Source organism: Acanthochromis polyacanthus, chromosome 6 (assembly GCF_021347895.1).
Source record: "Acanthochromis polyacanthus isolate Apoly-LR-REF ecotype Palm Island chromosome 6, KAUST_Apoly_ChrSc, whole genome shotgun sequence".
NCBI classification, from domain to species: domain Eukaryota; kingdom Metazoa; phylum Chordata; class Actinopteri; family Pomacentridae; genus Acanthochromis; species Acanthochromis polyacanthus.
Genome location: NC_067118.1, coordinates 13,350,611 through 13,362,760, shown reverse-complemented (window position 1 = coordinate 13,362,760; position 12,150 = coordinate 13,350,611). Strand labels below are relative to the sequence as shown.

The following is a 12,150-nucleotide window of genomic DNA, read 5'->3' as shown; positions in this document are numbered from 1 at the left end:
GATTTAGACGGTCGCTAGGTCACCATTTGCGACTAAAAACCCATTTTGGTGACCAAAAATGACAAAAACCACCCTGGTTAGGGGCCAAAATATTTTGATTTTGGCGGCTGACCTCCAAATCCAAGTTTTAGCCGAAAATCACCGAGTTGAACCGCTTATGTTTTCTTCATGGGGACCGTCATTTTGTATGATGTCATTAACCTCCCATGATTCCCGGCGCTTGGTCAACATACGTAGACGCCTCATAGGCTGTCGAGAGATGTGCCTGCAGCGCCGCCATCTCGGAGCAGGACCAGCGGAGGCAGCGGTGCATAGACATCTACGGAGGCAAGACGTACTGCTGAATCTCAAAGTGGAATTATTCGCTGAATTTTGAACCGATTGCCAAACTGTTTGATTTTTAGAAACGTCACACGTGTTACTATACAAGGTGCTCGGATATTTTTTACAATGCTGTTTTGCCACTCAACACTTGGCTACACACCATTTCCCTCTGACTTCCAGCAATCTGGTTGTTAGTGCATCTCCTGATGGAGCCAGTAAGATCAAGAATTCACAAGTAATTCTTGAACTTACTCCTGTACAGTACTTAGTACATGCCCAGGTCCTCCTGAGGTTGCCTGGCTAAGGACCATGTGGCTATTGTGTAGAATGCATTGCAGTGCTGAAAAATATAATTTCTAAAAAAAAATGGAATGTGCAGAAAAGAGTGCCAGCAATTAGCAGGAAGCAAATACAACAGGCATTTTCCAATTTTGTTCTACTCTTAACAGTAACAGAACTATACCCAGCACCAAGCACTGCACTACTACCACTCATCATGCAGCTATGTTAAGTTCCAACAGGCATGCTACAGAGGATGACAGAGGCCCAAGGGCACATAAAATGCACTAAACATCTCCATGTGACACACAGACAAATTATTACACACAAAGGATGCAAAAAGTAGGATTACATTTTTTTGGCCACTAAAAGTTGATTTTGGCTCCTAAAAATGTCTAAATTAACGTCTGTTGGTGGCCAAAAAATGTCATTTTGGCCACCGGACCTCTCGGCCTTAAATCAAGCGCTGATGTATGGTCTGACAAAGGATTTAATCCTGATACCTAAAGGCAGTAAAAATGCCATTGTCCAGCCTGTAGAGGTCTGTGCGTCCCTCCATGGATATGCCTCCCCACACCATCACTGACCCACCACCAAACCGGTCATGCTGAACAATGTTACAGGCAGCATAACGTTCTTCACGGCTTCTCCAGACCCTTTCATGCCTGTCACATGCGCTCAGGGTGAACCTGCTCTCATCTGTGAAAAGCACAGGACACCAGTGGTGGACTTGCAAATTCCTGTGTTCTATGGCAAATGTCAGCTGAGCTCCACGGTGCCAGTCAGCGAACACAGCGGGTACTCGAGGATGCTGGGCCCTCGGACCACTCTCATTACATCTCTTTCTGATTGTTTGATCAGAGACATTCACACCAGTGGTCTGCTGGACGTCATTTTGTAGAGCTATTGCAGTGCTCATCCTGTTCCTCCTTGCACAAAGGAACAGATACCTGTCCTGCTGATCGGTTGAGGACCTTCGACAGCCCTATCAAGCTCTCCTAGACTAACTGCCTGTCTCCTGGAATCTCCTCCATGCGCTTGAGAATGTGCTGGGCAACACAGCAAACCTGGCAATGCCACGCATTGATGTGCCATCCTGGAGGAGTTGGACTGTCTGTGGAACCTCTGTAGGGTCCAGGTATCGCCTCATACTACTAGAAGTGACACTTACCCTAGCCAAATGCAAAACTAGTGATAAACAGTCAAACATTAGGAAGGAAAAAAAAAAAAAACGTCAGTGGCCTTCACCTGTAAACTCATTCCTGTTTTGGGGGTTGTCTCATTGTTACCCCTCTAGTGCATCTGTTGTTAATTTTATGAGCACCAAAGCAGATGATACTGACTAAAAAGCCCCTCAGTTACTTACCTGACCAGATCAGTATCCCACATGTTTGACTGATTTGATGCAATACTTAGATTAAAAAGTGTTCCTTTAATTTTTTTTTTTGTGTGCGTGTGTGGTGACACAAAAACTGGAACTTTTTAACAATCCAATAAAACCAAGAGTGATGGAAGAAAAAATATTTTATTCATAGTAATTGAAACCTTAAAACATGCCATTTAAGAAACAATGATGGAATTTTCATTTTTTTTAAATTACTTCCTGTAGACGGCGTCCTCCTGTACGAATGCGTTCTTGAAATTTACCTGGGTCTATCTCAAGAGTAAAGTGTACACGACTTGACCAAGAACTCTGGATGAGTTAAAACAGAATTCAGGATGAAATTCACAGTATCCCAGCTGAGATGTTGCAGTGGTCAATGAGAAATCTCAACAGCAGATTTCAAGAATGCATTTGTACAGGAGGACGCCATCTACGGGAAGTAATTTTTAAAAACTGAAAATTCCATCATTGCTGTGAGCACCATTGCTGACAGCGTGGCATAGGATCGAATGTTGAAGAGCATTGTGGTCAACTGTACAAGTGTACCAAATTTCAAGCTTTTATGAAAGAACTGACATTTTCAAAAATCACATTGCTTAAGAACTCATGCATATATTTCTTTTTTCATTTATATCAGCTAATGCAGTTCCTGTTCAGGACAGCTGATTGCTCAGCCTCTGGTATTTCTGCTTGTGTTCTTCTGTCTTCATGGTGTAATGGTAGCCAGGAATACTGACCAACCACTCTCTGGACCCTTCAGACACAGGTGTTTTACAACTCAATCACTTGAAACACACCAACACCACTCAGGTGATCTTCATTTCACTAACTGTGAGACTATTGGCAACAATTTGATGGACCTCTATTGAATTAGACCATTAAATTAAAAAGGGGGTGAATAATTATGCAAACAATTATTTTCATTTATATAATTTTCTTTCATTAACATTACTTTATAGAAATCTATTTTCACTTTGACATTAAAGAGTTTTTTCCAATAAATTTTTGTGTTAAGAGAGACAAATTTTATTGACCATGATTGATTTATGAAAGCAATAAAAGGGTAAACCATCAAAGGGGGTGAATGCTTATGATAGGCACTGTAGCTTATTTTATATCCCGATACAATATACATAACGATATAGCACATTTTTTGGTAAATTCAATGAATGAATGGGACCGGGCAGCGGCATACCTTACAAAGTACGGTAGTCTGATCCTTGTCGGTCTTAGTATGACAGTGAAGAAAACATTTTCATTTCATTTCTGCTCCGTAAGTCTGGATGGGATCTGTAGTGATTTTGCGCATGCGTGATTCATCTGCCGTCTGGCCGCGGAGTGATGTCTGTCTCCCCCTCCCCTCACTGGGACTGCTGCGGACTGACAGCCTGTGCTTTGGGACAGGGAGAAGTAGAGTGCCTATATAATGAGAGTGGCGACAACTGGGGATTTGACGCCATTTTGTTTCCATTCACTCAATATGGGACGCGCAGCGCGAGGTGCACATTCACGAAAACTATGGATTGTTTACTGATTTCAAGACATGTTTTGGACAAAATAATTTACTGGCTTGTTTTGTCTGGATGTCCAAGGTTGGATTATGGCCGTTTTGTGGAATATTTTCATCTGTGACTAGTTTTGAGCCTTCAAAGGTGAGTTGTACTGTTTACGTTATTTGCTGTTTGTTGGACAAATGTGTTTATATTACCCGCTGTGGTAATCACATCTGAAAGTGGTTTATACCGGCGGATTCATGAGAATCTAAGCTTTCCATGGGTGTATAATGTTTCTATCATCGAGCTTGCAGCTTCGGTAAATTTAGTAAAATACGTTTTCCTGTCCGCTTGTACGGTGCTGCAGCTGTAAGCATATGGCTAACGGCATCCTCATGCTAACGGCGGCTAACAGCCCAGAAACAGGTGAACAACACGGAGCCTGTTCGGGTCATATGAGGCTGAAAAGTGACTGCAGGTTGGACGGAAAATAGGAAACAGAAAACTGTCAGCTGTTTGTTGAATTGGAAATCATGTGAATGAACAGGGAGGCTGTTCTCGAAGCTCAGATGGGCCGCTGAAGTTTAACGGGTTACCCCGTTAAACTTCAGCGGCCCACATTTCATGCATCTCTATGCATGAAAATGGTCAGTCAAAATAACCACAACTGCCTAAAATCACATCAAACTTTTCTATCTGTCATTCACCCATACATCATAACATGAAAGTACATACATGGGACTAACCTGGCACAAAAATGATGAAGTCGGTTTCCATCCCACTCTCCGGACTTTATTTTCCCACAGTTTCATTCTTTCACTACTCCTGGGAAATCTAAACATGTGTAATCCCTTCTCCGATCGATTTGTGCACCCAAAGGCACAACAGCCCGTCATTTTTCAGGTATTTATGAAGCCAAAAAAGACCTAGAATTACTCTCTACGTTGTAAACAACGTTAACAGGCATAACCAGTGTTCATGAATTGGAAACAAAATGGCTCCTATAGATCACGTGACCAAAATTTTTTGGACCCGTCATGTTGCCACTCTCATTATATAGGCACTCTAGGGAGAAGCTCACAGCAGCACATGCTGCTGGTTGAGGACAGTAACTGCAGAATGATCCGAGTTTTCCTGTCAGTCTCCAAAACGGCACAAAAGTCGCGAGATTTGTCGCTAGTCACTTTTGACAAGAAAGTCGCTAGGACGCTTTGGAAAGTCGCTAAGTTGGCAACACTGCCGCTGCCGCGTACCTGGGCTTACCATAAGGCACGTCGGTGATGTAAAATACTGCCGTAAAGCGTGTTTTGCGACACTGCGATATAAACGATAGGATCTTCACATAAAACGAGACATTTTCTATCGTCTAGACGATATCTATCGTCATATCGCCCAGCCCGACTTGTCGTCCTCATCGGGATCTCGACCTGACTCCAGTTCACGGTCGTAACCGACTTGAGTGGGCAAATGCTCACATTTGATGGCATCTGGCATGTTGGAGAGGTGTTCTCTTCACAGATGAATCCCGGTTTACACTGTTCAGGGCAGATGGCAGACAGCGTGTGTGGCGTCGTGTGGGTGAGCGGTTTTCTGATGTCAATGTTGTGGATCGAGTGGCCCATGGTGGCAGTGAGGATTATGGTATGGGCAGGGGTCTGTTATGGACGAAGAACACGGGTGCATTTTATTGATGGCATTTTGAATGCACAGAGATACCGTGACGAGATCCTGAGGCCCATTGTTGGGCCATACATCCAAGAATATCACCTCATGTTGCAGCAGGATAATGCATGGCCCTATGTTGCAAGGATCTGTACACAATTCTTGGAAGCTGAAAACGTCCCAGTTCTGGCATGGCCAGCATACTCACCGGACATGTCACCCATTGAGCATGTTTGGGATGCTCTGGATCGGCGTATACGACAGCGTGTACCAGTTCCGGCCAATATCCAGCAACTTCGCACAGCCATTGAAGAGGAGTGGACCTCGCCCCCACCCCCCACCCCCCAATAACACAAAACTGCAAGTTGATGTGTAAAACAAATCAAGTATTTGTGCCACCTAGACTGGTAATGTTTGTCTCCTTTTCTTTCAGTGATACTTTTGCCAGACATGACTATAATGTTTTTTTGTTCTTTATCCTCTGTCCAGTGCCATGTCTTTGGTTTTTCCTCGACCCAACACAAATCCATTTCACGGCAAGAAGGAAAAGAGAATGATGGCAGAAGTGAATGCATCACCACTTAAGCATTTTGTAACAGCAAAGAAGAAGATCAATGGGATCTTTGAGCAGTTGGGGGCCTACATCAAGGAGAGTGATTCCTTTCTGGAAGGTACTATGTTAACCAAGTACACGCTCACCCTTTTTATGATAATATGAAGGCACTGTAACATGCTGAATCATTAGTCATTTCACAAAAAGTTATAAAATGGGAATCTTACTACATTGTTCCTACAACATTTCTGTATTGCTAGTTTGAACACAAAACAAGTATGAATTTACATTGAAAAGGCATCCATCAATATGATGACCACAGTTAGCCAGTTTCATTTTTTAAAAATTCCACACTTGCATACAAAATGCAATTTACTATGGTTAAATGAGCATCTTCTGGAGATTTCATGAAACAGTGATATGATTGGTGGGGGGGGGGGGGGGGGGTCAAGGAACTGAACTTCCGACAGGCCAAAGCTTGTTACTATGTTAAACTAATCAAAGTGTCTAATGAAAATATGGTGAATTACCTTATGAAAATATTGACAGCTTAACAAAATAGATTGATAAATTGGTTCAGTATTGGGTACTATTGGATAATTTCATTTATTATTAAATCAACAAGGAAGGAGTTAATATGTTTGACAAAGAAATTTGATGCAAGAAATGTTGTTTGACTGTTCAATTGGCAACAGATCCCTTGTGTTCTGTTTGTTTGGTGTGGCCTCTGTTGAACAGACTTTTTCTGGCTAGTGCTGCACACAAGTATAAATCAGAATCACTTTAATCTGTCAAAGTTAACTATAAAAGAAAACGGATGTTTTACAGAGGGACATCAGATTACTATGTTCCATGTAAAAGCTTTAATAAATGAAAAATCGGGACTGGACCTGTCAAAAGCAGCTGGGAAAACTAGTGAAAGTACCTGTAACAACCAAAAGGTGCTTGAACTTCACCTGATGCCACATTTAGGAAGTCATTCCACATCCCCTACAGAAAAACTTGCAAGCAAGCTGTTGCTGTATACAAAAAATGAAAGATAAATGTTACTGAGGAGGACCTACTCAACTGGTGGAAAAACCATGCAGCCACCCAGTCTACTCTTGTATATTTTGCCAGACATTCCTTCTTTATTCTAGCCTGAACCTGCACTTAAGAGCAGGTCAGAGACAGGATGGGGGGGGGGAGACATGTTCTGGTTTTCACATGCCCACGTTCGATGATGCATCTTTCCCAATGTGATTCCAATTTTTATTTTCCTTATACATACTGTATCTATACAGATGTGTATATGCTGTTGAACCAAAATGATTTTGTTTAAACATTTATTTGCTATAATGCTCAGCAGCTGTTCCACTGGGTTACTGAGATTTTACATTTAAACAATAACCAAGTGTGATTAAAATACGCCATGAAATGTTCTTTGTTATTCATAAAAAAAATTTAAAATTCTGTTCCATTGCTTTTCTTCATGTTGATGGTTTTTGTTGTGATATCGTTCCAGCATCGAGTATTGATTTATTTAGGCATGTATCATATCAAAGTCAATGTTTTAGTACTCGGACAGCACTAGTTCTGGTGCATCCCATGGATGCTTCATCACATTGGGAAGTGGGGAGTTTGGATGAGCATGTTGGGCTCTTGTGTTTCTATAGCTGTTCCTATCCATCCATCCATTCTCTATACACCGCTTTATCCTCGCTAGGGTCGTGGGGGGTGCTGGAGCCTAACTCAGCTGACCCGGACAAAGGCAGGGGACACCCTGGACAGGTCGCCAGTCTGTCGCAGGGCGACATATACAGACAAACAGTCACACTCACATTCACACCTACGGGCAATTTAGAGTTATCGATTAACCTCAGCATATTTTTGAACTGTGGGAGGAAGCCGGAGAAAACCCACACATGCACAGGGAGAACATGAAACTCCATGCAGAAAGATCCCAGGCCCAGCTCCAGATTTGAACCGGGAGTCTTCTTGCTGCAAGGCAAAAGTGCTAACCACTACGCCACTGTGCAGTCGTAGCTGTTCCTAAATAGTTTTTATAATGTGACTGGGTGCGCTGTCCACCTGGGGCAGCCCTTGCCATCCCCACTGGGGAGTGTGCCTAACTGGGAACAATGTTTCGATGGGGCATAGTGAGGGGCATGTCAGGTGCATGTCCCCAAAGAATGCATGTGTCTCTCTTTTGCTTTCTCAGCATGTTCTACCTGCACACGCTTGAACATGTGTTAGGTCAGAAACAAAAGAATATGAAGTGTGAGCTTTCAGTTTCCTCTCCATGTGTTGGCAATCTTGTCAAAAGATCATACTGTGTTCTTTTGGGGTAGAATCACCTTCCACAATCTAATCATAATTCTTACAACAAATTTATTTAAAGTTGTATTGATATGATTAGCTCTGCCTATGGTTGGCTTAACACAAAGCCTTGGGTCCCGCCTGGGTCTGATTTTTGTTATTAGTATTCTCACTGCATGTAGTTACTTGTGCTAATGCTTTTCCACATCTTTAGTTGCTGCTAAGCAGCTAGTCCCATTCTGTGTTCTCTCAACCTTCCCTTCCTGCAAATGGGGCAGGTTGTCATTGTGCTGGCCCTCTTTTGCCAGCTGCAGTGTACATTAGGTTAAATCTTTGAGAATGAAAAGCCAAGTACTGTTTTTAGTTTCAAATGATCAGAAAATTTTTAAATTCCAATTGTGACCTACATTAATATACAATTTGGTTCCATTGTTTGTATCGTGTTCCAGTGTTGTCTGCTCTCCTGGATAATTTCACTTTATAAAAAATAAAATGTCAACCACTTTGTCCATTTCATTTTGATATGGTCATTGGATACCCATGCAAGCATGTGAAAATGAAAATGCAACTTAGAATAGCTCATTTTAAATATTTTTTTTTGCATTTTAATAAAGCCTGTCTGATCTTCATGTGTTAGATGCTTACAAAAGTGAAGACCTGGACCCCGTCACCACGGAGGAGCAGGTCCAGGAGGTCCGGGGTTACCTTGCCAAAGTAGCAGGGATTGGAGAAGTGCTTGCCCGCCGCCACATGAAGGTGGTCTTCTTTGGAAGGTGTGTATATGTGTTACTTGCAGTCTGTCTAGTCACACCATTATTTGTACAGAGTAAGAACTGTTACATTTTCTTGCAGCAACAATATTTTTGAAAAAATCTGAAGATGTCAAGTTTGTCCTACAACTAGAGTTTAAACATCGATTTAAAGGTCCCATATTATGCTCCTTTTCAGCAAAGTCTTACCTGTCTCCAGAATGTCTTGTAGTGTTTCAACTCAAAATACTGCAAAGATGGTTAATTTCAACATGACATGTATAGCTCCTGATATTATGGCTGCTGTTAGTACTGTTCCTAAAATCCTTCAGGGAGAACACAGTTAGGGATGGGTATTTAGATGGTACTGCTTATTGATCTGGTACTTTAACCGGGCTCTTATCAATACTTTTAAACTGTTTTATTTTTTTCCCTTTCAAACAACAAAAAATTTGAAAATAATGTGAGGAAAGAATTTAGATTGCTTTATTTTCTCTTATTTACTGTATATAAATAACTATTCTTCAGTAGCACTCTGCAAGAACATTGTTTTGAACCAATTACTTTTATTTACTATGTGATAAATGTAATGTAAATACACTAGTTAGTTATGGTGGGATTATCAGAACCTTATAGGTTTTACTCACAAAATAAAGTATTCCATTAACAGTCAAGCATTATATCAGATTTAAAAGTTCCATCTTCACCAAATATTAAGTATATGTCAGTACATTGATTAACCCTTTAAGCTTCAGTCAATTCCAGCCGTTTTCAGTACAAAAAATCGCTAATATTCTATTTTTAAATTTAAAAAAATGACGAAAAATACAGGGAACAGGGTTTCCGCGGGGTTTTAAAAAGTATTAAGTGATAAATCAAAAACGCAAAATTTAATGGCCTTAAAAGGTTTTAAATTTGGGCAAACGGTATTATTTTTTTTAAAACGAGGTATTATTTTTTTCTTTTAGACAATGAGCTGTTTCATTTTGATCAAAAAATAAACATAAAATAAAACGTATCTTGCTTGCAAAATTTTATACCGGAACGTTCGTCAGTCGCTCACGTCGACGTCATAGCAATGCATTCATTGGTCGTTAGAGAGCTGAAATCCTCTGCGTGCGCACTGAGTACATAGCTGACTTAGCTGCTGCAATGCTAACTTGACATCTCCCTGGATGATGCCACTTCGACTTCCGAGAGCGACCGCAGCCTGCGGGATCGCGGATTAGCGCTCATCTGTCCGCAGATTGCTCTCCCACAACCTATACGTGGATCCAAACTTTAAGCCATATCACTGCCGAAGTCTAATCACTTGGTCCTTGTGTCATTTCTGACCGACCCTGAAAACTTCATTCAAATCCCCGAGTCCGTTTTGAATGATGTGGGTAACAAGGAAATGATTCACACACGCTGATCGTCACATAACTCCGCCGTGGCTCTCAGCGGCGAGACCGAGACGCCCCGTCTGCCCCAGTTGTCCGACCACGGAGCGCGTTGCCTGTGGTAGTGTCCCGCTCAGGCGGTGGTCGACCCTCCGGATGACATGGACATTTCTCTCCACTCTTTGGTGGAATAATTAATCTAATTTACCTCATTCTTTCAGTGCTCTAATGGATCTGGGTGCAACAGTTTCCATCATGGTGATTTATATGGTCTGTTGTCCGCTCATTTCAGCCGTTCTAATGGGAGACGCCAGTGTTTACAAACAGTGACGTCACGAAGTCACGTGATTACCGCGCTGGTTGGCAAGAGGAACCAGAGGAACAATGGCTGATGCGAACTATCCTTCCGTGAAATTGTCCGATTATGCTCAATCCTTATCACCTGAGGCCCGACAAATATACGTGAGAAAGCTGAGATATCAGGGAAACGGTAAAACCTTGCCAGATCCCTACAATTTGAAGACTGGGTGGCTTGACGATCCTTCATTGTGGCCAGACATTTCCTTCACCGACATTTATTTTTAATTGATTGACACCGCTGGACAGTTCACCCACCCAAAAATATTTAATTATGAATTAAAAATAAAATATCTTCTGTTAATCTTCAACAAGATGTCAAAGAAACGTCAAGAAGTTGCTGTATTTTTTGTCTGCAGTACGGCTTCTATGTAACAGTAACAGACCCACAGCATTGGTGATCGAAAATAGGACAATTCTAAAAAACGATCGCTAGACGCATACAGAAACAAATATGGTTACAAATAGGAGGCTGCTGGCTTAAGGAGATGTTATTGAATATGCTTCATTCGACTTTAGTATACTTTCATCGCCTAAAAAGCGATCGGTAACACATGACAACACTGAACCAAACCGAAAGTGGAGAGATCGCTTCACGCGAAGGATGCGACACTAAATCAATATCTTTTGGTAAAGAAGCTCAAAGTTGGACATACTAAACATGCTAAACTGTTGAATAGTTTACCTGAAGAAAAGTGGGAGCCACAAACACGATCTCTGCTGCTTACTGGGGTACAATTTTTCCTGTTGATGGCTGAAGCCACCGCCATCTTCTCTCTCCTGATATTCGGTGAAATTTCAAGCCTGAGCCCTTCTCAAAACGCTTCGTACAACCAACAACTACACACGCTATTACCATTGTGGTAAATACATGTGCAATTTCATTCATGAAAAGCGATAACTTTACGTATTTGTTTCAAACCCGATACCGTTCTCGTAGCAAGCCGTTATGTTACTGCCGTTCTTGCCAACCAGTAGCAGTCTTGTACCACGTGACCATAGCAAATGACGACACGCTGGCGTCTCCCATATGTTTCGTGAGTGTGTATCAATCGATGATTTTTTTTTTCTTTTTTATATTCCACCACAGTATTGCACGGTTGTAAAACAGTTTAGCTCCGCTTTGGTGAAGAACATCAGTGAATTAATTGTTTATCACTGTCTTCAGCAGTAATTTTTATTGGTAAATGAGACATCAGTATCGCACATGTCTGCATCTTCAAACCATAAACAGGAAGTGAATTCGGTGACATACGTGCATTACGTTTGCGCTGGGAGCCGCTATGATTGGTGGAACTCACGGGAGGCGGGCCAAAATTGCGGGAAAGTTGCGGTGATTGGACAAAATTGCAATGGCTGAACTAATCACAAAATCAAATTCTCTGAGAAGATACAAAGAGAAGAAGGAGGAATTGGTGCAAATGGACCAAACTAACGAGGACAAGGCTGTGCAGCTGACGCACTTGCCGTAAGATTTTGATTTTGTCTCTCTCTCTCTCTATTTTATGAAAGGTTAAGGCACTTGGCACAAGATTTTTTTATTTTGTCATCCTGCTCTCTTTGATTAAGTGTTTTGTGAAAATTTGCATGCAGATTTGTTGGTCATTTAAACCTAGTTGGTGGTTCAATCCTTGTCTCAATTTGTTTTTACTGGTTTGTGTGGTTGTTA

General features: G+C 41.6%; 1 protein-coding gene across 2 annotated transcripts in view; it reads left to right on the top strand.

The window, feature by feature from the left end:
• mfn2 (mitofusin 2) overlaps positions 1 to 12,150 on the top strand; it is a 42,137-nt gene that overhangs the window by 3,242 nt on the left and 26,745 nt on the right. The window contains exons 2-4 of one of the 2 annotated variants that reach the window (XM_051949359.1): positions 2,625 to 2,753; positions 5,632 to 5,813; positions 8,631 to 8,766. In XM_051949359.1, the coding sequence (XP_051805319.1) occupies positions 2,704 to 2,753; positions 5,632 to 5,813; positions 8,631 to 8,766 (368 nt within the window). In that variant the 5' untranslated portion in view covers positions 2,625 to 2,703. The remainder of the gene's footprint in view (positions 1 to 2,624; positions 2,754 to 5,631; positions 5,814 to 8,630; positions 8,767 to 12,150) is intronic. The other variant, XM_051949360.1, reaches the window with a different exon arrangement.